The sequence below is a fragment of the Culex pipiens genome, chromosome 2, assembly GCF_016801865.2.
Source record: "Culex pipiens pallens isolate TS chromosome 2, TS_CPP_V2, whole genome shotgun sequence".
Lineage (NCBI taxonomy): Eukaryota > Metazoa > Arthropoda > Insecta > Diptera > Culicidae > Culex > Culex pipiens.
Genome location: NC_068938.1, coordinates 2,135,101 through 2,162,830, shown reverse-complemented (window position 1 = coordinate 2,162,830; position 27,730 = coordinate 2,135,101). Strand labels below are relative to the sequence as shown.

At 35.9% G+C, this 27,730-nt stretch overlaps 2 protein-coding genes across 14 annotated transcripts in view; both read right to left on the bottom strand.

The window, feature by feature from the left end:
• Positions 1 to 16,802: 16,802 nt before the first annotated feature.
• Positions 16,803 to 17,645, bottom strand: LOC120417308 (probable RNA methyltransferase CG11342). Its single transcript, XM_039579259.2, has 2 exons — positions 17,624 to 17,645; positions 16,803 to 17,567 (listed from the first exon to the last, which is right to left on the bottom strand). The coding sequence occupies exons 1-2, from the start codon at positions 17,628 to 17,630 to the stop codon at positions 16,834 to 16,836; spliced, it is 741 nt and encodes a 246-aa protein (XP_039435193.1). The 5' UTR covers positions 17,631 to 17,645; the 3' UTR covers positions 16,803 to 16,833.
• Positions 17,646 to 19,194: 1,549 nt separating this feature from the next.
• The window catches only part of LOC120417311 (protein turtle), a 95,384-nt gene continuing 86,848 nt past the window's right edge, over positions 19,195 to 27,730 (bottom strand). For 12 of the 13 annotated variants that reach the window (XM_039579263.2, XM_039579265.2, XM_039579268.2 and 9 more), the window contains 2 exons: positions 27,585 to 27,651; positions 19,195 to 27,405 (listed from right to left, as the gene is read on the bottom strand). In XM_039579263.2, the coding sequence (XP_039435197.1) occupies positions 25,794 to 27,405; positions 27,585 to 27,651 (1,679 nt within the window). In that variant the 3' untranslated portion in view covers positions 19,195 to 25,793. Of the gene's footprint in view, positions 27,406 to 27,584; positions 27,669 to 27,730 lie in introns of all 13 variants that reach the window. The other variant, XR_008212303.1, reaches the window with a different exon arrangement.

Sequence of the window (27,730 nt, the reverse complement as noted above, 5' to 3'; positions counted from 1 at the left end):
GTTTCAGTAAATGATTTTTGTATTTTTTTAGGTGAGTTGCTCCATCCTGCATTTTTCATGAGTCTTTTTGTTACATCCTAGGCTATTTTCACAAAAATTTTGAGCGAAAAAAAATCGTGGGCTCACCTTCAAATTTGACTTTTAAACTTAAAAATCAAAAAAACTCATAAAAGTGGAGTGTTTTTTTCTTTCAGTGTATTTTTTTCGGAAAGCCCGTCAAATTTCCTACAAGTTTGTCTTTGACCACTTTTGGATACGATGCAACGGCTTCGAGATACAGCAATATTTAAATTACGAAATACAAAAATATTTAAAACACTTACGCCCTTCTCAAATGTCATTATCGAGTGTAACTGACTCCATATACACAAAAATGGCTTATATATGCCTAGGATAACATGTCTACAAAGTTTCATTGATATCGGAGAGGGTCGAGAAAAAAGTACCTAAAAAATTCCTGTTTTGGGCTGGAATTGCTCTTGATGGACCCCTCGTCACTTTTCGGTCAGTCCAGTTAAAGAGCAGCATTTGGTAACTGAACTTTAATTTACACTCATCCTAATTTCAAGTTCCGTTATATTTGGTAAAATTCAAAGATCAGCAAAAAACTGAACTACAAATACAAAATAGTCCCCAGAGGTTGCAATTAAAACATTTCCATCCCATCAAATTGATTAAAAAAAAAACCGCAAAAGTCCCTCCTTCGAAAGCTCCCCAATTCATTACCGGCTAAGCCAGTTGATGTTTCTCGTGCATCGCGCTCAAGGTACAAAGCTCCGAGGACACCAACCAACCAATGAATGGCAATAAAAAAAAGTTTTCCCTTTTCAGGTGCACACGGGGCTCGAACCGAGCGAGTAGACAGGTGCCACGATAAATTGATAAAGCAAAGAGGCAAGGTTAATAGAGCAAACGTGACGTTGTCGGTGGTGGAGGATGCTGTGAACACTGCTTGGTGGTGTTGTGCTCTCTTGGTGTGAATTTCAAATGTTTAGAAAATTAGTATTCGTTAAATCTATTAGGAGACAAAAAATATATATATTTTTTTCAGCATTTAATCATGGAGTCACCAGAGCACGTAACTAACCATGTACTCACAAAGTAAAAAAACCGTCCACACAGTTGGCCATGGCTCGGGAAAAAGTTTGACGGTGAAAACACACTCCGGGAAAATCCCTGCCAACATTAGAGGGCACGCCACCCAGCAGTGGCTTAAACGGTTTTATCGACCATCAATGAGCGCGCGAGGAGGATTTAGATGGCGTAAAAGTTGCTCGTTCCGTCCACCAACACCACCACGAACAAGTGGCCGGACTGAATTGCGATGCATTTTAGTGTGGGTAACACCCCCACAGAAGTGTGTGTGTTCAAATCGACTAATTACCACTAATCTGGTTACCATTCCATCTCGCCTACTCGATTGTTCTGCTAGCGAACTTCATTCAGCTCATCAAGCTCATTTTCCGGACAAGGGAACTACTTTGATCTCATTGCACTAGCGCGTTGAAACAAAAGCAACCAATGCATACTAGATGAATCGACCACCACGAGATTGATAGGTCGATGAGCTTTTTGTTTCGCACACATGCTAACCACAACCAGGTCTGCTTTTTTTTTTGCTATTTATGATTCAAAGTGGATTAATGGATTGAGCTGTGGTTAAGAGTACAGCCACGCCGACAAGAACAGTACAATGTATTCGTGTAATGTCAGTTGTTGATTAGTGCACTGAAGTGCATAAACAGATGCAAATGCGGGAGTCAATGGACGTGTTTTTAGCGATACCACATAAATGAGCTTGAAGTGAAGTGAATTGAACTTTGTCTTTTAAACTAATGGAACCCTAGCGCAGCCATACTTTCGGAAGCATCCTTGAGAATGTTGGGGCGATTCCTTACTCCATTCTTCTTTTCTAAACGGCCAGGCGCACTGCGTAAAGTTAACCGCAAAGATGATTCTTTGAAATGGGTTGAGTTTGAGCACGAATGTAAATAAAACAATACAGTTATGAATCTACAGGTAAGGAAGAAACGTAGGAGTCCACCATGCTTAGAAGTTGCTGACCTTTGTTTGTCTTTTTGATCAAGATTTAGGGGAAATTCTCGTATGTTTGGCAGGTTAAGCACTCGCTCCTAACTCCATCCAATTTGCTGATTTTCACTTTTTAAACAACTAATTTTGCACAACTTTTGATAGAAACTTGCTTGCTCACTTCTTATTGAGCTGTTAATCACTCGTTTTCAGTTGAAAACGCTTTTAATGAGCTGTAATGTCAAAGTGCTGATATGACAACATTAGAGGCACGCTGGAATTAGATGCTGTTCCCCTAGTAGGCCAAGAACGATGATTAACAAGTGTATAATATTAAAAATAGAATGCTGAGTAAATATTTAAACGAAAAATAAAGGACCATGAAATAACTGGATAATTTGGACTAAAATATAAACAAAAGTGCTTTTGTAAAAAAATTGGGAAACCAAAATCAAAAGTCACAATATTTCTAACGCAAAGTTGTTAAAATTAATATTTTTCAAAAAGTAAGCCCAAGGGCAAAAAGATTCAGGCGTTGTATACAAGCTCTTGAAAATAGCCACATCATTGAAGTAAATTAAACTCAAGTAAACTTCATCCAGGCTCCACAATTAATTTTCTAACTATCTGTTTTGTTCATATAATTATATCTGCTAAGTCTCAATCTGCCCTAAGAATAGTTGAATTTTCAACAAATCGATTTATGTTTATGGTTTTCAAAATAATTATTTTTTAAATTGAAGAAAACCTTTTTTTCATTCACATTATTAAATTTTGAAACAAACATTGCACAATTGCCTATAAGACATTTTCAACAATTTTATTGCTAGATTTAATTGCTCCATTGAAATTGAATTTATAATTAGCTTGAGCAAAAGCTATTTTTTATACCTTTAACATTAAAATTAACATGAAGTGTGAAGTTTTATTTTCTTAAACATATAATCGAAATTTTGAAAAATCATTTTTTGTCACTAAAAGTTGAATAAAATAAGAACAACATTTTTATTTCTGCCATCTTTTCAAAAACTTCCACAAGTGACAACAAATTTACCAGATTAGGCAGTTGCAAATATTTTCCAATGTTTATGTTCCTTGCCAAAATCAAAAGAAAGGGACATAAAATAAAATTACTTGCCATAGTTCAACCATTATATTGAAAAAACTGTTTAAAAATGCATTACATACAGTTATTTAACTACCATAAGTTTTCAAAAAATCTAATCACTGACAGAACAAGTTTTTTTCCTGAAACTTAAAAATATTTTTCAAATTTTTTAAAACTCTGTTTAAAGTTGTTTTCAGATGTTTGTACGTCTTATTTCATTAAAAGTTTGAAGATTTTTGAGAAATCCAGAGTTTTTTTTGAAAAGGTCCGATAAGCTATTGTCTTTCATATGTTTATAGGACCTAATCAAAAAAAAGTCGAGAAATATATTTTTGTCCTTGATTTTTCGTGCCATTATTGAAGGGGGAGAGGGGCGACATCAACATTTTCAACGGCCTTATGATATTAATAGAAAACGGTGCATTTAACAAAATTTCACTGCAAATTTGATTTTAAATTTAAAATGAGGTAAGCATGGATAAGCAGTCCTTTTTTCGATTTTTTGAAGCATCATTACTTTTTCACAAAATCATAAATAACTTGATCAAAGATTTTTTGCCGGTTCTGAAATGTTCTGAAAAGACGGCATTTTATGTCTCCTTAAACAGATAAAATATAATGTTTTTTTTACGGAAATTAATTTTTAGTTACAAAAAGTGAATAAAAAGCAACAAAAAAATCGATGTATATTGTTTTCGATGTAAACCTAATTCATACCAACAACTTTGCCAAGACTCCAAATCACACAAAAAAAACCCTTCAAAAGAAGCAGATTTTTGAATGTTTACATACGAATTCACAGCTGATTATTTTTCATCAAAAATGAAAAAAAAATGGTTCTTTGGGTAATCGGTAGGCACCGACAAAATTTCAGCCGGATTAAAAAATAGAAAAAATTAAAAAAAAGACGCATTTCGTAGATAATTGCTTCGTAATTGAACATTTGATTCTGTGTATCAATCTAAATAAATAAAGCAAAAAAAGTAATGCAACATTCTGCTATTATGGTCTATTTAGATAAATACATCTAATAAAAAAAATGCAATGATAATTCACTCAAGAAAAACAAAAAAATCACAAAAACAGTTTGAATATTAATTTATTTCTTTAAAATTATATATTGGATATTAATGGAATCTTTTTTTTTTTCAATTTGAAAAAAATTAAAATAAAATTTATTATTTATTGGAATAATTTATCATAAGCATCAGTGTTCTGAGTTTTAACCATATGATTTATGTAAAAAGTAATGCAATTTAGGTAGGCGAAAAGTATCGCAAAATTCTTTATAGTTATATACAGTTATGCTACTTTCAAAAGTTTGCAAAATACCAATGAATTTATGAAAATATTTTTTTCTTCATCCTTATGTAGGTCCAAAACTACATGCAAAATTTGTTCAAAGTATACACAGTTTTTATTTGATTGAAAATACATAAATTAACATTACACAATGTATTCTGAAGAGGTAACAATCGGTTTTACAAGATTGTTGAATATAAATGTAAATTTTAGCCAATAATAAGAAAAAAGTTGAAATAGAAATTACAATCGCCTAATAAAAACGTTGGAAAATTTTGAATGAACTCCAAATTTATACTTCGCCAAGGCCGTCCGTGGAACCAAGATATGGCTCAGACTACTGCAAATCAAATTGGCCATCGTCTTGGGAAAGCAATAGAAAGCGTCATCTCCCAAGAAACAAATATCACATTATGTCAAACAATCCAACCAAACGAACGTCTCAACGAAATTGATATTGCACATTCACAGAGGACAAATTGTGTGCGAGAGCAAACCACAACCAACCAACCAACCGACGTGACATGAGATCCTTTATTACGTGTGTGTGTGTGTCCTTATTGTTGCCCCCCTCTCTCTCAATGGCAAAGAGGTGCAGTCCAACGACGACGATTTCAAAACCCAACAATGGGCGCTCACAATTGCCAACGAACTGCTCAGCAGAGGCAGGTACTTTGTGTACATTAGCTTCTAAAACATTATTGCTTTTGCCCGAAAACAAAATCAAATGATGTTTTCCTGAACCTTGCGAGCGCCTTACTGTACAGGACGGGGGTATTTTCTTGCCATTTGCTTTTGAGAGCTTGTGCTTCCTTAGCAGCTTGCATGCTTGTGAGTTTGAGTAAGAATTTCCTCAAAAGGTCAGAAAAGCAGCCGGATCCGGGAATGGATGGAAAATTTTATTGTATGTTTGCCTTTCTACGGTCGGATTCATTTGATTAGTTTTGTGTTCGTGCTCGTCCGTGTGTGAGTGAGTGTGTGTTGGCTTTTCTCAAAGTTGCTGGAAAAACACACGCCGCTTCCATTTGGAGAACAGAATAGAGCAGTCGATCATACTGACTTCCTGGGAAAAGTGCAGCTTTGGGTGGCTTTTCCACGTGGTGGAATGGGGGCGAAATAAGATTCCAAGCGAGGCGTATTTATTGTTGGACAAACATCACATGAAGACCGTACAGAAAACCGTATTGCTGGAGATCGATGCTGTAGGATACACAGCAAAAAAAAGTTGAATTTTGGAATGTTGAAAATTTGGTAGGTTGAATATTACCTCTTTTTTGTGTAATATTACTTAAAAAATGTGTAAAAATGTGAACCTGATGAATATTCATCAAAAACTGATGAAAATTCATCATTTTCAGAGGTAAAATTAATCATTTATTTTGCCACAAAATCTGTCACCATTTCCTAATGAATATTACCATCATTTTTTTTGCTGTGTACCGAAGAACGGATCACCTCTAATGAAAGCAACATACTCTCGGGTACACATACCTGCTTCGTGTTTTCCATTGTTTGGTTCAGTCGCCTGCAAAACATTCAGTCGGGTTGAGGACCGTAAAACGTAGTAATCACTAAATTTTGAATTCTCGAAACATGTATTTTAAAACATATTTTTCAAAGTTTATGTCGCCCACTCCTTCAAAGTCGGGTCAAAAATCCAGGGGGCAAAACATGTTGTTTTACAAAAACTTCCAAATTTAAGTGGAAATAGAAGTTTAATCAATTGACAACCATTTGAAATGCATTTTCCTGAGTTTTAATTATATTTAACATGTTCAAACTCCTTTAAAAGATATTTAATTTTTATAAAATACCAATGTACAGTCCCGCAAAAAGATTTTTTTTCGCGAAAAAAAATTCCGTCAAAACATGGATATTTTGAAAACAAATAATTGCAAAACAACTCGAATGCACCTTGACTTGTAGTTTCATTTTTTAGATTTTTTTTATTTTTTTGCCCCTTCTTCTCGACTTTGGTCAAAGTCGACGAACATAAACTTTAAAAAATATTTAACGGCCTTAGAGACGAGTAATATTTTGTGTTAGAGTTTTGGTGACGAAAATTTTTTTTTTTAAGAATCTAAAATATTGTCAGAAAAAAAACATGGTTGCATGCTGAATGACGTTTATATGTATTGAAATTTATTTCTCAATTTATTAAAATTATCAGATACTTCGTGAAGAACAAGCAACCCTGCTTTCAATATTTAAAAAAAAACTGAAAAATTTCCAACAATTTTTTATTTTGTGAAATAGAAGTTTTTCTCAGTGTCATCCAATTAACCCTCATTTTTCACCTCGTGACATATTGAAAATTATTCTATGTTAAAAAATAAGATTTTGTGAAATTTCTGTTTCATAGTTTCAATTTTCATGGAAAAAAAAGTGTTTTAAAATGCATTTTATACAAGTTCAGTTGTTTTGCAATCATTAGTTTTTTTTTATGTAAAATTTGACGAAAACAAAAATTTTAGCGAATTTTTTTTTTGCCTTAATAAACATCGAAAAGTTTCAAAAATTCAAATTGATTTTTTTCAATTCAATTCGGTTTTATTGGTGAATTATCAATATACAATAAGTTCTTTTGGAATACATAACAGAGTTTTGGAGTTCCTTTCAGCTGTGTGTTACATCATAATCCATTTTGGAACAATTGTTGCTTGTAGTTAAGGGGTTACCGAAAGTAAGAAAAAGATTAGAAAAAAAAAACTTACAAAAATTGCAAGGGAAAGGGGATAGAAATAGAGAAAGCTTAAAACTAGATCACAATTTTTTATCCTTTATAGATGTGCTTAATCATTAATTCCCCGAGGGCTAGAAATTGCTCCGCCTTGTTACGGCAGCTCCGAAACCGCGTCATCATCTCCCCCGCGAGAGCAAAGAACTCCGGCAGGGTAAAGAGATCTTCCCCGGTGACTTCTTGCTGGGCCGCATTGCCGCTACCGGCAGCGACCACGCTGGCAAACGATCGCCCCCAGCCAGGAGGGAACGCTGAATTGTCCGCTGGAACCGTTCGCTGGCCAGCTGCAGGAACGGCTGCACTCGTACTTCGCTGAGAAGGGTGGGACGCTGCTGCTTTCTTCTTCCTCTTTTCCTGCTCCTCGAGGTAGGACTTGCGCGCGACGCATCCGCGGTAATTACCGGTATGGTTACCGCCGCAGTTCGCACACTTTACGCGCGGCTTGGTTTGTTCTGCGTTTTCCCCCAAGTCCGCCTTTCGTGGCAGTGCGCACACCTCCGAGAGGTGTGACTCACCGCACTTCACGCAGCGGGGCCGGAGGTTGCAGTTCCGCGAGCCGTGGCCGAATTTCTGGCATCGGTGACATTGCGCTGCGTCCGTCGGATTTTTTGAGTAAAACCGCCAGTTTACCCAAAAACCGTCCAACGCCTTAGTCCGCCGCAGGTCTTGAAGTTTGACGGTGCCGCGATCGAAGTACAACAGGTACAGTGTGTGTGTACCTGTAACGGTTGTCTTCCGCGAGAGGACTTTTATGTCTCGCGGCGTTATTCCGACACCCGAGAGGTGCTCCTTGAGGACGGAGGTCGGGCGGTCTTGGTACCCCTGCAAGACGATCTTAACAGCGGTCTTCTGCACGGGGTCGAATGTGTAGAAATTGAAGTTTTTACGCTTCAATTTCTCCACAACCAGGTCGAAGTTCTTTTGGTCAAATGTGAACACTTGCACTGACGATTTACCTATTTTGAGGCAGTACACGAGGCCTTCCAGCTGCTCGTCAACATCGTCCGCCAACGCGTCCAAAACAAAAAATGGTGGTGGTCGTCGTTCCTTTGGAGTAATTACTTTTTTTGGCGAAATCACTTTCTTCCGTGCACAACCATCGTCGTCGTCGTCGTCGTCGGTAGTGCTACCGTCGGTGTTGTTGTTGTTGCTTTCCTCGTCACTCAGTCTCGCGAACTTGTTGGGAATGTTGGCGGATGTTGAAGCGCCATCGGTCGACGGATTGCCGGAAGTAGCTGAACGGAGCCTAATAGGGCTGCGATCCTGGACGCGGTAATTAGCGTGTAATAATTTCGGGTCAAATCCTTTGGCGCACACACTCCCAGGCGCGATGGCGGACGACGCGGCGTTGGTTTGTTTACCTTTTTGCACACGGCCGGTAGACGAACTTCGCGGGTTTTTCGAGGCCGCACTCGAACTGCCACGGCCACGGCCGGCCCTTGGCATGCTGGTGGAGCAAACTCGCGGCTAATCACGGTAAATTACGGCGAAAAATTTCGAAAAAACGATGGAGCACTGAGCACTTGACTGCTGCTTGCACTCGTGCGTACACGGAGGTGGAAATTGAATTTTAAATCAACCCAAACATGCTTAAAATTGGTTCTAAATGCAGGGGAATGCATTTAAAATTGATTTCAGCTGATTCCACTTAAAATTTCATTTACATTTTTAAGTTTTTTGAAAAAAAAATATTTTTGCCCCCTGAATTTTCGGGTTAATTTTGAAGGGGAGGGAGACAAAAACTTTAAATAAAGTTTGTACCAGCCTTAGGCCATTGCAAATATTGTTTGAAGTTTATGTCCCTTGACTATGACCAAATTACAAGCCATGGTATCCACATTTGAATAAAGAAAAAGTGTTTTGAAATGCATTTTACATCTGCCCAGTTGTTGTGCAATCGTTAGTTTTCAAAATATCTAAGTGATTTATATGATTTTAAACGCAGGAAAATGCATTTCAAATTGTTTTCAGTTGATAAGACTTCTAAGACATAAACTTTGAATAATATTTGCAACGGCCTAAAGAAAATTTGAAATTTTGACAATTTCCGAATACATTTTTCCCCGAAAAAATGATACATTTTCAAATAAAAATATCTCAAGTTAAAGAAAGAAAAAAACCCTTGAGATTTTTTCAGCGTTTGTTGTGTTAGATCATTACATTTGAATGCAACCTGTAAAATGGCAGTAACTTTTGACCCAAATAAAAGTGACCCGAACATCACTTTTCTCTAAAACATAATTGCCACGTTCAAAAAAGGTTTGATCAGAAGCTTTCTCTAAATTTGGTCGTAGCAGGCGTAGATTGCGAGATAAAATTTTGGTGTCTTCGACAAAGTTGCTTGGATTGGAGTGCCCAACAAATTTCTAAAGGACAAAAAAATCCCAAAAATATTCCTGAAAATTTAGATTTTAGAGAACACTCTTATCGTAAAACACCCTATTTTCAACCAACCCGGGCAGACGGTAATAACAAAATTCATGCCATTTCAATAACAAATACTGTTAAAATAACAGAATGTGTTATGGAATCTTCTTGAAGGTCCATTTTTGCATAAGAGTTTAATAACAGTTTATGTTATCATAACAAAATTTGTTATTGGTCTGATATTGGATGAAAGCCAAAACAACTTTGGAATAACATTTTTTGTTATGGAAGAATACCTCCAACTGTTATTGGGATGATCGGATTAGTTGTTAAAATAACAAAAAATAATAACAAAGATTTGTTCGAAGAATAATTAAAAATGTTATTAGTCTGTTATTACAATAACAATCCAATAACATAAAATTCAGAACGAAGAATAACAAATCTTGTTATAAATAATATAAAATGTTATTGGCTTAGTATTTTCAAATATCAAAAAATATTATTTCCAAGTTATTTCTGTCTGCTCGGGAAGCTAATTTCAAAAAGTTAATTTTACGATCAATCTATAAATACTGTGGACCACTGTGCAATGAGCATTGTATAACGATATTTTTGAGTTTTTCATATACAACGATTCCACGTCAAACCAGCAGGATTAAATTTGTATAAACACAGCTGTATAACGTCATGATTCGAAATCCGGACACTTAGTAGCATATCATTGTCGTTATAGCTGACAAAAAATCATGTAATAAGTTGAAAATGAAGAAATATCATCAGGATGTAGTATTAACAGTCAGTTTTAAGAGAATGCATGCAAAATATGTCTTTTCTAACAATTTTTCATCAGAATTTGAAAATTAAAATGACTTGTTGTGCTTCGAATCCCGGACACTGATAAAAGCTGATTCAAAATCCGGACACTTTTGCTTCGAATTCCGGACACTCGTTTTTGCTAATGAATCGCACAAATTTGGACTGAAATGTTAGTGAATGGCATTCTTTAGGTCTCAAATAAGCTGTTAACATCATAACAATCGATATTTTATATAAAAATTTGCTAGAATTTAAGGAAATCAAAACTATAAATTTTGCTTTGCCTTCCCGGTGCTTCGGACGCCTATGAAATATTTCACGTGAAATGTTTCGCATTTTTGGTAATCTTATAATTTCATTTTATTTAATTGTTTTGACATTAACTAGAGCGTTCAAACAAACTTAAAATGAAAGTTGATGTTAGTATTCATCAAATAACACAGTTTTGACATTCATAATGCGAACTTATATCCAAATAATTGATAAAACAAGATGAAGTGTCCGGGTTTCGAAGCGTCCGGGAATTCGTATCATGACGTTACAGCGCCAAACAAAAAAAAATGCATTTCTAATTATGTTATCTCATGCCAAATTTTCTCTTAATTTTTTTATAAGTACACCGTTCCTAGTGAAAATTTCCAAACAATTTGCGGTTTATGGTTTTATGTGTTACCAAATTTGTATACATTTTCGAAAACTATTGGTCCGATTTTAAAAGTAAAAAAAAAATCTTTCGGAGTATTTTAAAATTATTTTAATAAATACAACATATTACAATTTAACATATTACTAAACTGTGAATCATGAGAAAACATTAAACAATTTTCATCTAAGTATTTGAAAAATCAATACCACTTCAACTAACGGTACCACAGTCGCACGGTCTCTAACATCAACCTAAGTAAGGATTCTTTTTAATCATTGCTCGGAGAAGTTTCTACGGGTTTCTGCTCGGCAGACTAATATTTCTTTCCACAAACTTGCCATCGGCACAAGAAAAAAATCCTTTTGGAAAACTCTGATCATGACAATTATTCCCCTCAACCTGGAGGGCAGTCCAGCATCGTTTCTCTAATTGCCAATTTCACGACAGAACACCTCAAAGCCAGAGGTTCGTTATCAGTGTGGCTTCCTCTCTCACTGGCTGGCTGGCTAATATGGCCTGTAGCGGGCAGAACTGCTGTTGCTGCTGTTGTTTGGTCCTATCATCATAAATTTATCAGTACTGGACCCGGCCGGGCAATGCACACAGTTTCCAAAGTGTTTCAAAGTCAATTTACACATCAATAGCTAATACTGTGCCGACCGGGCGGGACAAATCTCGGTTTCAACGGGAAAGATCGGGACATCGAAGGTGGTGCAGTTAAGTGTAAAATTAATAAAAATCGAAGATTTTTTTTCAGCAATAAATATTATCAATTTACAAATGAAAATTCAAATACACAACAAAAAAAACTGGTAATTTTGACCACCTTAACTTATTAACCCCACTGTGCAACATTTTGTGCGTGCCTTTGAGATGTGAGTAAATTAATTATTTCGTCTCGTTGCACGTTTGAACTCATTGGAGAGAAAGCAAGGTAAACGCAAATGTTCACCCAGGACTGGAATCAAACGACGACGACGACGACGGTGCCACCACACAGATGATGAAGCTTTGTGTTTCGAGTTGCTTGCAAATAAAGCCCCGGCACGAAGGCACGTAAGGAGGCGCACATAAATCATGCATTTTGTATATGATGATAGGCCACAAAAGGAATAACGGAACGGCCTATAGGACCGAAGGAGCTTCTCGTCGACTTCGTCGTTGGGGATTCAATTGGTTTATTCACTTGGAGAAATGCAACCAAGATGGAGACGGGACGTGTGCCTTTTGTCGATTCAGAGCCAGCTTCAAAACATCAAACGTGAGCTTTGGAGATTGGACAATATTTGTTTGATGATTTCATTTAGTTTTTGTACAAAACTGGGAAGAATAAAGTGTTTAGTTTTAATTAAAACAAAAAAACTTCCAACTCAAATAATTTTTTTGGCTGAACCCACTCAGCATCGAATTGAACATTTATTTTGAATGAACCATTTAGCTGGAGCTTGGTATTAAAACTGAAAATCAACATTTGAAATAAAAATACTTAAAATGGTTCCTAGCTCAAAACCGTGAAAAAAGTTTAGAAAAAAAATATTTTTCGTAAAAAACGTAAACAAGTTGCAAAAAGAAGATTTTTTCAGAACGATTCGTACATTTATCACATTCCGAGGTTCACCGAGTTGGATAAATACGACGAGTGTTGAAAAAATCAAGTTTTGCAACGAGTTCCATACAGCATTTTTTTCAATTCCAAAAAAACTGGAATTATATGTCAAATGTTCATAATTTTGTCAATTGACCGTTTAAATCAAAAAAATATTGAAAAGTATTACTTATCAAAAGAGCAATTCTCTACGAATCGGTCTTTTTTTAGAATTTTACTTTTTGTATTTTTTAATCCAACTGAAACTTTTTTGGTGCCTTCGGTATGCCCAAAGAAGCCATTTTGCATCATTAGTTTGTCCATATTATTTTCCATACAAATTTGGCAGCTGTCCATACAAAAATGATGTATGAAAATTCCAAAATCTGTATCTTTTGAAGAAATTTTTTTATCGATTTGGTGTCTTCGGCAAAGTTGTAGGTATCGATATGGACTACACTGAAAAAAAATGATACACGGTAAAAACAAATTGGTGATTTTTAATTTAACTTTTTGTCACTAAAACTTCATTTGCCAAAATACATTTATTTTTTATTTTTTAGTTATATGTTTTAGAGGACATCAAATGCCAACTTTTTAGAAATTTCCAGGTTGTGCAAAAAATCTTTGACCGAGTTATGAATTTTTTTATCAATACTATTTTTTTTTCAAAAAATCGAAATATTGGTCGCAAAAAATTTTTCAACTTCATTTTTCGATGTAAAATTAAATTGGCAATCAAAAAGTACTTTAGTGAAATTTTGATAAAGTGCACCGTTTTCATGTTTAATCCATTTTTAGGTGACTTTTTTGAAAATAGTCGCAGTTTTTCATTTTTTTTTAAATTAGTGCACATGTTTGCCCACTTCTGAAAAAATATTTTTGAAAAGCTGAGAAAATTCTCTCTATTTTGCTTTTTTGGACTTTGTTGATACGACCCTTTGTTGCTGAGATATTGCCATGCAAGTGTTTAAAAACAGGAAAATTGATGTTTTCTAAGTCTCACCCAAACAACCCACCATTTTCTAATATCGATATCTCAGCAACTAACGGTCCGATTTTCAATGTTAAAATAAAACATGTGCACTAATTTAAAAAAAATTTAAAAACTGCGACTATTTTCAAAACATTCACCTAAAAATGGATTTAACATGAAAACGGTGCACTTTATCAAAATTTCACTGAAGTACTTCATGATTGCAAATTTGATTTTACATCGAAAAATAAAGTTGAAAAATTTTTGCGATCAAAATTTCGATTTTTTGAAAAAATCAGTATTGATTAAAAAATTCATGACTCGGTCAATGATTTTTTGCACAACCTGGAAATTTCTGAAAAGTTAGCATTTGATGTCCTCTAAAACATATCAAAAAATAATCAAGTTTTAGTGACAAAAAACAAAATAAAAAATCACCAGATTTTTTTAACCGTGTATCATTTTTTTCAGTGTAGTCCATATCCATACCTACAACTTTGCCGAAGACACCAAATCAATCAAAAAATTCCTTCAAAAGATACAGATTTTTGAATTTTCATACATCATTTTTGTATGGACAGCTGCCAAATTTGTATGGAAAATAATATGGACAAACTAATGATGCAAAATGGCTTCTTTGGGCATACCGAAGGCACCAAAAAAGTTTCAGTCGGATTAAAAAATACGAAAAAAAAATCGAATGACCGAAATCTGAGAGAATTGCTCAAAACAAGTGCTGAAAAGTTCAACCATTTCAGTGCTGAAAAGTAGAACTTTTCAGCATTTATTTTGAAAAGCGTTACCATTCGATTTTGTTATTTGTGGCACAGAAAAGAAGGCTTTTCATCGTTCAAGAATGACATGAAAAGTAAATAATTTCACGACGGAACTGCAAAAAAGATAGTTTAAAAAACACTTTAAAAAACTGAAAAAAATCAAAAGACAAGCTATTTAATGTGAAATTAAGTATTCTTCTAAAATTTGCAATAACACAGAATGGTTTTTGCTTTTTTTTATTTAGAGCTGAACTATTTACATTTTCACAACTAAAACTCAATTTTGTGCATTCAAAATATTTTTCTTTGAATTCAGCAATGATTCTAAATGTAATTTAAAAAATAACAAATTCGTTTTTCTAAACCTGTGAAAATTTCACAAGTGAACAATTATTAATATTAATTGTTTTATTATTTATAGCCTTTCAGTTCATTAGGGGCTGGTTCGGCTTTTACTAATGAACAATTTTTCACAAAATCGTCTCTTTTCATATGAATTCAGTTTTTGAATATGTTTTAAAAAAATACTAATAACTCTCTGGGGGCTTCCCTATCAACATAGAAGCCAATTTTCATTCGTTTGCTCATACAATTTTGGCAGCTATAAAAACAGTAATAAAGATAAAAAACAAGAAAATGAAGCAAGAAAATCCAGCGAACTTTCCTGTTAAAATTTCAGAAAGGATTACTTTTCATACTTATTTTATATTTCTCTTGAATCATCTATAATTTATTCACCAATTTTAACATGATAGGTAAGAGTATTGAAAAATATTCTAAATTTCTGCGTTCCACCGAATAAAAACAAAGCAAACATTTATAGTAAAATTCGTTAAACATAGTAGGCATAATAGGCATTGGAAAACATGTTTATTTTTGTTCAATAATAATAAATATAATTTAAAATTTATATTAAGACACAAAAATATTCTGTTCTCATGCTCATTATTGTTATTATTCTGGTTAGAAAGCTAAATAGTTTTATCTGGTTTACCTTTAATTTATTTATTTGTTTTTCAAAGTTAATTGAATTCAAAATCCTACAAAAATGACATGTCTTGAATTTTATCTACTATTTGAAAGGCTTTTAAAGCTAATAATTCCAAATAAAACTAAAGATTATTATTAAAAGTTTTCTTCTCGTAATTAAAAAGATTCAAGAATATAATTTGAAACAAATGTTATTGATAAAGCTCGATCACAATTCAAAAATAAACATTTGGCCAGAAAAATTAAAAAAAAGTTCGGTGACTTTTGGCAGAATCGTAAAAGAACTAATAAGGCTTATTAATTGTTCACACTGAATCATTTTAATTTATTTCCACGGAGACCATCTAACTTAATCATTAAACTTCATGTAAATTTAAGGGGAAATTTTAATCCTTTAATTAAATTATTTTAATCTATATCAAAGAAGTCGCCTGTAACTATTTAATATTATTATTCCAAGTAATTTTGCAGATATTCCATCCATCCTTCAAAAATAATTAACTCAAATAAAAAAAAGATTTTTTTTAAAAAAAGAAATCACAATATATTGTTTTTAAATAAACTTTAGAAAATTTTTACTGACAAACTTTAAAATTTTAAACTAAACATAATATATTAGGAATATCTTCCAGTGCCCAAATAAAGAAAAATCCTCAAGAAGGGCAGGAGTGGGTCAGGAATTTAAAAAATGTCAAAAATCAAAAGCGCAAAAAAAAAACTAAAACCACTGAAAACATATTTTTTTAAAGAAACTAACATTTCACATTCCAACCTCGACGACGACGACGACGAAGCAGCTTTAGCGATGATAAATCATACGAGAAACGATGATGAATTACATTTCACTCTTCATCCTGTATCCTGTGGCACCTTTACAAGTCCCGTGCAAGGACGAGCAAGAGCTCTAACTCTCGCGTGGAATAAATTAAATGGAATTAGTAGATGCCGGAATTCACCACGAGCCAGACCAGACCAGCCGAGGTGAGTCTTCCCAGCTGGGGAGAAAAAGGTTGCGCTAATTGAATCGCATGGAAATTGAATGTTTCGGCGCAAATATTTATTCATAATAGGCTTCGCAATTTTGGCGCAATCATTGTATATTACATTCCGTGGAATAGGATTACATCGTTTGGCTAAACATGCAAATTTCGCTCAAAACTGGGTTGCTTTAGAAGGGGGGCGTTCACAGACTACGAGGTAAGGTTAGGGGGAAGTGATCAAGTGAAATTTTGTTATAAAATCAGCTGTTCAAAAAAGGTACAAAAATTTATTTTTTTCAGTGTTACGTGATTTATGAAAATTTCCAGAGAAGAAAGCAATCCTCCAGAAAGACATCCATGTTAATTTTTCATTGTTTAAAAAAATGTTGTTGCTGATGATGGTGCAATAGCACGCCCCTTTTACATGGGCTTTTTAGAGAGGGTATTTTCGAATATGGAAAAAGCTCTTTGGAAAATTCTATTCCATAATAAATATAATAAGTTTATTCTCTATCAACTTGAATAAATCACAATATTTCGCTTGTACTCATTCTTATTGAGTTCCTCAGATTTGCGTTCAAATCCTTGCTTTTCCACATACTTATAAATATTTTGTTCCAGTTTCCCTTGATTCCCCCTCCATTCAAGCTTTTCATAGAGTGGAAACTGCTCCCCACAATCTCTTTTTAACCTTCTAACGTTGTCGCGATATTTTTCCCAACTTTGTAGTTCTAGAACCAACACCTTGCTTTTGGAACAAATATAATCTAGTAATAAGCGCAACCCTTCATCACCATGGTTCAAGTGAGGATACATCAGCACCGAAAAGCAAAAAATCATATCAAAACGATCAATTTGATTACTACTCAAATAGTCCCCAATTGGATCATTCTCCACCCTCCCAGCTGCAATCGCACTGATGTCAGCCTGGACAAACTCAATTCCTTCAAATTCTTTCCTAGCATCCCGAACCAACTCCTCATCGATGTCCACTCCCAGTAGGCTGACGGGCCGATCGCCAAAGATTTCCCTCACCACAGCAAGCACCGAGTTGCTCAGCAGGCCACGATTACAGCCAACGTCGAGCAGATGTATGGTTCCAGTAGGGGGAATGTTCAACTGTGACCGACATCCCAGCAGGCACTTTTTAAGATGATCCGGACGACTGTCCTGTGGACGGAATTCGTAATACTGGTGGTAGCTTCCATGCTGCACCTCGTCACGTTTTCGCCGGTTGCTTTGATGTTCTAAAAAAATGCATTTTAGTTGATGTTTAATTTAAATTTGAAACAAGGATTCTTACCGCACATGGTCAGAAATGTAAACACAACATTCAGATGTCAAATCACTGAAAACAAAAACATTTACCATAATGAGAGCTTTAAATGGGTCGTGCCTAAAAGATTCATTTTTAGCCTTTTTCTACGTATAAGTAAAATTTTTGTAATTGCTAATTAATAAGTTAAAACAAAAGGTAAGGAAAAAAATTATTTAAAAAGTTTTACGTTACCTATGGGAAGACCACAAAAATTTGAGCTTTTAACGATAAGAAAAATCACATATAGATGGCTTTAGCGAACTAGGAACGTGAACTCAAATATAGATGTCGCCCTGATAGTACTATGGGCCAAGTAGATGAAATCTGAAAACAAAAATTCTTGATTGGAACTGCAAAACTTGATATTAACGGTGCATATCAATTTGAATATTTGTGGAACGCGGTCAAAAAAGTTAAAATAAATAGATTTGAAACTCAAAAATTCTTTGCACTCGTTAACTCTATAATTTTGAAACTCAAAAAATTTAATAAACATTAATACTTAAATTTATAAATTTTGGAATGTCGTAATTTTTGCCACTATTTTAAGTTAATTAGAAAATCAAGACACTTTGGAGCAAGAGAAAAAAAAATCGTGATTCGATTATCCGGAATGAAATTTTAGCCTGGACTTCAAATAATCGAGTACGATCTGTGTTTAAATTTTTCAAGTCACGAGATTTCCGATTTTTTGATTTTTTTAATATTTGCGTTTTTAATTTCTTGAATTTTAAAGGTTTTTGAGTTTTTTAATTTCTTAATTTCAATTTCAAATTTCCTAAATTTTTCAATTCAATTCCTGATTTTGTTATTAATGATGATTGATTGGCATTAAAAATTATTAAAATTAAATAATATTAGCAACTTGATTTTTATTAAATATTTATATTTTAGAATTTCAAAAAAAATGTTCTTTAATTTTTTTTAGTTTTTTTATATTTTTGGATTTCTCAGTTTTCAAAATCTTAAAAGCTCAAGTTTTAATGATTTTAAAAGGCTTTATTTTTTATATTTTTTATTTCAATCCTTTCGTTACCCTTTCCTTGGCCGCATTTTTTCAGATGGAGTTTTGCATTCCTTCCGAGCTCCGTATCAGCCTTATCAGATTATTTACAACAAAAATTGACTATTTTTGTAATCAGAATGTTACAGGAATCAGGGAAAAATATTCACACTCTCAAAAATATATTCTATTTAAATCGAAAACAATTTTTTTCTGAACTTCATTTCTGAAATTTTCAAAAAATCATGATACTTTCATAAAATTGACGGCCTTTCCCATAAGAAGGGTTGACTCGAAACTAGAGCAAATTTAGTAGTTTTAATGATTTGCAATTCAATTTAGTCGAAAAATAAAATTTCTGAAAATTTCGAATTTTGAATCAATTTTGAATATATTGATAGAATTTCTGCAGGGTCGCGACAGGTCCCGAATCATTACAAAAATTTGTTTGGACGAGCTAATGATGTGAATTGGCTTATCTGGTAGAATTTGTGATATTAAATAAAAACAAATATTTCAGGGATTTCGAAGCAAGTAAGTCACCAAACCAACATAATTTTTCATATCTTTTATTTACTTTTGTGAAAATTATATCCGATTTACATTGTACAACTTAGCTTAAAACTAAATAAAATAACCTTCGAAGAAAAAATAGATCATTTGCATCAAATAAATAAGAAAACCTTCATCATCGTAATAAATAAAATCAATCTCGTTTCCTTTCTTCATTCTCACATAAATAAAATCGAAGCGTTACAAATTAAGTTCCGAGTGTGTGTGTGTTCACTTTGATTTGAACCTTAAAACATAACTTTAGTAAAATCCTTAATCCTCCTTTGCTATTCGACATCACAAACACAGCGCTGCGATTTGTAACAAAACAAGAACCCCTAAACTAAATTCGACAATAACTTAAACAAGTGTAAGACTTCATTCCCCGTCACGTTTGCGCACGTTTTCTCTCGTCGATTTTTTTTCAACCTTTTACTTGTTCTCAATTTGACCACATGCTAACTTTTTTTTTCTTCTTGTTTCTTGTTCTTGTATTATACTGTTTTAAATCTTTAGTTCCACTAAATCCGGCAAGATTTTTTTTGTTTTGTTTTCTTTTTTCTCTATATTCTTATTTGATACAAACTAGAAGCTAATGGAATGTTGTTTTTTTTTATTTCTTTTGCGTGTTTTGTGTTTGTTTGAGTGTGTTTTTTTTCAGTTGATTTGAGAGTATTTTCTGTTCTGTGAGAGGGGGAGAAAGTGGCTCTTATTCCTGTGTGTGTGTTTTGGGTTTATTTGTTTACTTGAAATCATACCGAATTGAAAAAAAAGAACAAGGACTATTTACAAATTTCGTGAGCTTAATCACGATTTCGATTTTGACAGGTAATTTTCCATCTTTGTGGTTTTGTGTGTGTGACTGTGTGTAGGTGTTATGTGCTAAACAACATTTTTTTTCACTACGACTTATCTTAAACAGTGTTGCCTGCCTGCCTAGCTGCTTTTGCTCGTGTAATTCGTTCGTTTTGAAAACTAATTAAACCGCTGCTTCTTTCGTTTGTGTGATTTTCGCTTGATTCCACTTGTATTTCTTTTTCTTTTTTGTTTAATTTCTTACTGAAACCAGTTTGCACTTGTTTTGCGAAGAGCAATTTTGTTTGTTTGGATGTGTGTCAGTGTGTGTTTGTGTTTGTTTTGGGACGTAGAGATCGATTTGTTTCTGTTTTGATTAAAAATGAAAAGTTGGAAAATTGCTGCATTGAGAACTAAACTTCGACTGAAAGACGAGCCATCTTAGTAGGCGCGTCTATGGCACCAGCAATGCATGTGTGTGTGAGTGTCGCCTTGGAATCGAGCAAAATCGCGTGGACTACTGCGTGCAGCTGCCAGTGTTGCCAGTCGTGGAAAAGGAAATCTGTGTTGTTGTTTTTTTTTCGGTGAAATACTGCTTTGTTCGAATGCTGTCAATTGTAATTCTATGTTTTTATTTGTGTTCGTTAAAATGCTACCTTGGTTTTGCAGTTTTGCTTGTTTGTGTGTAACATACAAAGGCGGCAAACCGCTCACTTCTTTCTTCTCATTTAAGATACGCTCTGATACGAATTATAAGATTAATAAGAACTATCAACAGGATTTATATACTTTATATATACTCGAAAATTTGTTCTAGTTTTTTTTGTTTGCGCTTTGCGAGTCCAAGAAAGTTGTGTCGGACAAATCATCGCAGCAGGCGTTTGCTAGACTTAAACCATAAAAGTATAAAGAATAGCCTGTCCCATTTTGAGGTCATGTCGAGGAATTTCAGGTGCTCACTTCTTAAATGATAGATTATGATGTTAGGAACAATGTTTTCTTAGACAAGAAAAAATAATAAAATACTTTCTCGCACCCCCTAGTCGATTTACTGAAAAAAGTCACTTTTTTGAACAAATTTTCTAAAATCGCTTGGAATCAATACAAAAACTGTTTCGATCAGGTGTGTATTATCTTTAAACGATAGGTTTTTGTCCATAGATTAAGATGCACTATCAATATTGGACGAAAATTTAAGTTTTTGGACTCTCCCAGGCGGATTTGTGTCGAAAAAATCGCATTTTTTCGAAACTTTTTTCAGAAATGTTCATTTAATTTAGGGTAGCCTATTTTTCCCAGTGAAACCAATACGTGCAGCTTGTAGGAAATTTAATGGCGAACATTTTTCCCTCTGAGAAAATTCAATTTCGACACTCCAGAGCCGAGATATTTGAGTTTTAGTGAGGAAAAAAGTGCCAATTTTCAAAATTTCTCAGAATTCAGAAGCAAGGCCTACTAATTACACGATGTAGCAAGCATACGTCTCAAAGGTCAGGGTATGCTTTTTATAGTAATTTTAGCCGCTGAATCCGAATCTGAAATCAAATTTCGTGCAAACAGTGATGTTTTGGAGCTACACCCTTTTGGAATGTTATTTGCGTGTTTAAGAGGCAGTTTTTGTAAATATTGCTCGGTTTGTTCTAGAGGTCGTATCAAGGTGCTCCGATTTGGATGAAACTTTCAGCGTTTGTTTGTCTATACATGAGATGAACTCATGCCAAATATGAGCCCTCAAAGACAAAGGGAAGTGGGGTAAAACGGGCATTGAAGTTTGAATTTTCCGAGGATTTCGAATATGACAAAAGTGAGACTAAAAAGTGCCGCTATGGATGCCTACAGAACAATAACTAACGTTGTAAAATGTTTGTTATAGAAAAATCGAAAAACTATGAGAAAAACTGCGATTGGCAAAAAAGTTATTGCCGTAGGCTTATAGTCCATGAAATTCCCTAACTTTTGAACTAAAAGAGTATGGGTATTGGAGGATGTTGCAAAAAAAAATTGAGGTTTAAAAAAACAATTTTAACAGTAATTTGCAAAAGCTATGAGAAAAAGTTAAACCAATCCTGGATGTCTATGGCTCATTTTGAAGTGCTTCAAAAGACCATTCAAATGCATCTAAGATAGTTGGAATTGATGAAGTTTTACTTAAATGCGAGAAATTTTAAGATTTTTTATGTTTTTTGGACCTCAATCTTCAATGCCCGTTTTACCCCACTTCCCTTTGTCTTTGAGGGCTCATATTTGGCATGAGTTCATCTCATGTATAGACAAACAAACGCTGAAAGTTTCATCCAAATCGGAGCACCTTGATACGACCTCTAGAACAAACCGAGCAATATTTACAAAAACTGCCTCTTAAACACGCAAATAACATTCCAAAAGGGTGTAGCTCCAAAACATCACTGTTTGCACGAAATTTGATTTCAGATTCGGATTCAGCGGCTAAAATTACTATAAAAAGCATACCCTGACCTTTGAGACGTATGCTTGCTACATCGTGTAATTAGTAGGCCTTGCTTCTGAATTCTGAGAAATTTTGAAAATTGGCACTTTTTTCCTCACTAAAACTCAAATATCTCGGCTCTGGAGTGTCGAAATTGCATTTTCTCAGAGGGAAAAATGTTCGCCATGAAATTTCCTACAAGCTGCATGTATTGATTTCACTGGGAAAAATAGGCTACCCTAAATTAAATGAACATGTCTGAAAAAAGTTTCGAAAAAATGCGATTTTTTCGACACAAATCCGCCTGGGAGAGTCCAAAAACTTAAATTTTCGTCCAATATTGATAGTGCATCTTAATCTATGGACAGAAACCTATCGTTTGAAGATAATACACACCTGATCGAAACAGTTTTTGTATTGATTCCAAGCGATTTTAGAAAATTTGTTCAAAAAAGTGACTTTTTTCAGTAAATCGACTAGGGGGTGCGAGAAAGTATTTTATTATTTTTTCTTGTCTAAGAAAACATTGTTCCTAACATCATAATCTATCATTTAAGAAGTGAGCACCTGAAATTCCTCGACATGACCTCAAAATGGGACAGGCTAATAAAGAATCTTTGGAATGTACATTCGCGCACAAAAGAAGTATCAATTAGTCAGACTTGTTTTCGTGCAAAAATTAAAACTCTACAGCCTTACTACATACACAAATAATTGTATGCAATTGTGTAAAGCAAAGGAAACTAATAATTTTTGAGTAAAAAATATCTCTGCGTAAATAAATCGTTAACGAAAATTTAACAAGCATTAGCAGCATTCTAGAAGAATGAATATCTCGTGTTTTTTTAGTTTAACTTTAAAATCAATTGCAGCTGCAGAGAAAGAGAGAGAGAGCTCGTAACGCCAAACAGAACTGGCTAACTTCAATGACTTTCTCTTAGTTCAACTATTCTCTACTAGAGCTTACTGCTTGGTTTTTTTCCTTACAACTATTTCGCTTAAAATAAGATTTGATCTCTTGTTTGTAAAATAATCATTTTTAAACTATAACTTTTATTTTTTGCTCTCTTCTACGACGATTTCAGTTTGCCAGTGTTTGTGTGTAAATGTGTTTGTGTGAGTGTGTGTGTGCGCAATAGAAGAGTGTTTTCTGGTTTTCTCTTTTTTTAAATCACTTCGTATTTGCTTTCTTCTCTCTATTCTCTCCCCCGGCTTCCCTTACCGCGTGTGATGCCTTATTAGTAATATTGTAAGTACTAATAATTTATTAACAAATCCAATTTTGAATTTTTCATGTTTTCTTCGCTTACGTTCGTTCTTACTTCATTTGCCTTTACTAGTTTAGAATGAATGTTTTTCCCGAAACGCGACACACATTTCGGTTTGGCTTGCAGCTCTCCACAAACAAAGATGGAAACCAAACCAAAATGCTCGCGTCGAGATGTTTTGAATTTTATTATAAATTATCTTACTCTTATACTTCATCAATTATTATTATGTGGTTTCCATTTTCTTTTTTTTTTTGTATATAGTTGTGTGAATATTGTTGGTTTCAAGAACATTAAATATTGATATTATGCCTACTTTTTTTTGTTTTTACTCTCGTAACATTTCTTTTTTTTGCCACTTTTTCGTAAAGTTGTGTTGCGCTCCATAATTTAGACTTTCCCCCTCTAGTTCGGTGTGGTTAAGTGAGGAATATCCTTGCTTGATTCATTTTTTTTGGTGTGAGATCTAATGAAATGTTGAGTGTATTTGATAGTGCTCTCATTTTACTTATGGGCGTGTGTGAGTGTTTTTCTTTTTTCGTGTGTGAGTTATCTTGCTTTCCTAGATGCAATTTCTTTAAGTTACTTTTGTTTAAAACCACTTACGACTTGAGTGTGTTTGTTTGTTTTTCGTAGAAAAAAGACTTTCGTTTAAAAATGGAAATCGGGAATGGAATTTTATTGATGTTTTGAAGAGTAGCTGAGTAGGTTGACTTATTCTGAAGTTGGGTCTCGACTGTTTAGTTGGCGGTCCACGTCTAGTTGATTTGTTTGCGGGGACTAACACAAAATTGGTTTTATTTTAATCGTTGAATTTCTAAAAATAATTTCTAAAAAAAAAATAAAATTTAAAATCAAAAATGTAGATCAAGTTGGCCGTGACCAACAACCCAACATTAAATTGTCAAAACAAAATAAAACTAAAAAAGTCATGGCATGCCACGATTTACAAAACCCCCCGCAAACGTCAAACCAGTCACGCGTTGGAGGCCATTTTTTTTTCGTTTCGTTCTGATTCACCACGCACTCACTTCGATAGTGCCACACGCGCGTCAATTCACTGGTAAAGTTACGTTTAATTTTCGCCGGTGTGTGTTCGTAATGTGTCTAAAACTACCGCTTTTTGTTTTTACTGTGTTTTCTGTGTGTTGTTGTTACTATTCGATTACGGCGTGCACGGTTCGATTAAATTTTTCCTAGTTTTTTGTTTGTTTTTCTTAATTTGCTCACTTGTGTGATTCATAACGCTTTTACATGAGTGTATTGATTTTTTTACCTTCTTCTTGCTCTTATCAAATTTCGGCCTGCCATGCACGCACAGCTATAATATTTGTTTTGTTTTGTTTTATTCAAATGTCTCTACTTAAATCACAATCATTCCAATTTTTTACATAACTATTATAAAAGTCTTTAACACGTGTGTATTTTGTTTCCGCTGCGAATCTCGCGATTCGATCTGGATTTTCTTCTATGGTTGCGTGCTCTTGTTACCATTACTGATAATTGTATCATTAGTAATTTTATAATTCACCAGCGAAATTGTTCGCCGCCATCCTCTTCTTCCGTTACCGTAACTTTCTCTTCTCGGGAGAGAGCAGTCGTCGCATTTGTTTTAATTAAATATTGCTATAGTTATTGGATAATTCGAGTCTTGTGATTAAGCACGGTTTTTTGTTCTTTTTTTAAAGCACACTGGAGCACGGTTTGGATTTTTGTTTGCCCATTGTTCGTGGAAGAGCCGGTTTCTTTGCCAAACTTGGTTGGTTGCGATTGTCGTGCAGCTGCAATGTTTTGTCTGAGTTGGCAACTCTGCCTGCACGAAATTTACTTCTGTCACCCCTCGCGATATAAATGTCAAACTGTCACGCAGTGTGCGCGAGTCCAACCCTGCGTCGCTGCGAGCGAGGAACGATGCTGCCAACTGACAGCGAGAAATTGACGTTTGAAGACGCAAACGAGGCACGTCGCGTGTTTGTAAATAGAAAGTTTTGATGAGTCACCAGGATTTAGAAAATCCGAAAAATTGTTCTAAAACGACTGTTTTGAAGAAGGCAAAGCCACCCAAACAAAACATTACACTGCACAACTGTCCTAGCAGGAACTTTCCAGCTCGAGCAGCCTGCTGTCGGTCAACGTGGTGTGCTGTTGCCGCTTGCGCCACTCGTTGAACTCCTCCTTCATGGCCTCGACGCGCTCGTCGATGTTGTCGTACCGGGACTGGCCCCGTTTCCTGCCCACGCTCGTCAACCCCGTCACACCCGGTCCACCAAATACGCTGGCACCACCTCCACTTCCCTCCAGCGTCAACCCCGCCGCATTCCACAGCAAATCACTGGACGTGGACGGCAGCGTCATCAGGAAGTCGTCCCGCATGATTCCGGTCGGAGTGGACGCCGTCGGCGTTGGCGTCGAGGGGTCAAACTCGTAGTGGCCGTCCACGCTGCCAACGTCCGCGGCGTTGTTGATGTTGGCCTTCTCCGAGGCCAGGTTCAGTCTTGTGATCAGCTCCAGCCAGTGGGACATGGAGTAGGGCGGGTGGTCGAATCGACCTCCACCGAAGGAAAGCGGTGCCGCGTGGTGCAAACTGGGCGGTGGAGGAGGCGGTCGATACGGTGGCAGGTATCGCCATTCCCGCAGGAGATTGCTGGTTTGGAAGCTAGCGTTTTGCTGTTGGGTGTTGTTGGAGGTGTTTTTACTTCCGAACCCACTGGAACTGGAGTAACTCTGGGGAGAGGCTTCCAGGGCCGCACTGAGCGGGGTCGTGCTGAGGTTGAGATTCAGGAGGGGAGAGCGCAGTTCCGGGATCGCTCGGGTTATGCTTCGAGGCATTAGGCGAGGGTGGTACCGGGAGAACTTTGGCCGATTGCTGTACGTGCTGTGGCTGTGGAAGGGCACATTCTGGTACACGTTCTGGTGGTAGTGCCTCGAAGATCCGGGCACGTGCAGCGGAACGAATCCGTGTGACAGGTGATGGCGAGAACTGTTCTGTAAACTACTCAGCACCGGCAGTTCGTGGTTATATCCGGCGTAGTTGTACCTCTGATGGGCGGACATTGCACTCTGTGGCGTCGGGAAGGAGCGTTCCGCCGAGCTGAGATGATGCACCGAACTGAGATCACTAAAGTAGAGCGGTGACCAGGGCGAATTGACGACCTGTGGACTCGAGGTAGCCGGTGAACTGGCCACCACCTTAGATATCCGCGATGGGGTCGTGTACAGCGACTGGGTCGTCATCATAGGCGCCACACTGGAACTGATGGTCGTCAGGTTGTGCAGATTCTCCGGCATCGTGTTCGTGTACAGCGACTGGACGGCCTGCTGTGGCTCTGCCACGTTGAACCCGTCCTCGTCGGAGCGCAAGCTCAGCTGGCTCGGACAGGTCACCAGCGGCTTCCGCCAGGACGCCCTCGTCAACGAGAGTCGCTTCGGCAGAAAGCCGCCGTCGTCGCTGCTGCTGTAGTACGACACGATGCTGTTCCGCAGCGATACGATCCCGTCGACCGCGTCCTGCGGTATCACGAACCGCCCGTCTGACGACCGGTGGATCTGGCCGAGGTTCTGCTTCTCCTGGTCACCGGTGAACTTGTTCGAGTAGATGCTGTCGCAGTTCTGGCACCGCCCGGGTGGCCAAATCCAGTGCAAAATGGCCACGAGGATGCTCAAGCCTGGCAAGCGGCTGCTCTTGCTTTCGTCGTGTAGATATCTGCGAAAGATTGTGGAATTAGGCTCGGCTTGCGTCATGCTTGAGGAAATTCTAAGTTACCTTCAGCTCTAACTTTTATCGAAAGGTTTTGGTTAGCATGAGAGAAATAGTCGAAATAGGTTGAAATTTTGTTAGTTTCAAAAGATTTTCAGAGAAGCGAAAAGTTAGTGAAAACTCACCTCCTCAAAGGCACCGGCTGGCTTAGGGCATTCCGGTCCGTGATCCGTGCTGTTACCATGTTGAGTTCTGTAATCGAATAATTTCTACCGGATTAACGGGGGCGGTAATATCGAGCCGCTCTGTTTTGGTCTCGCTCGGGAAGGGG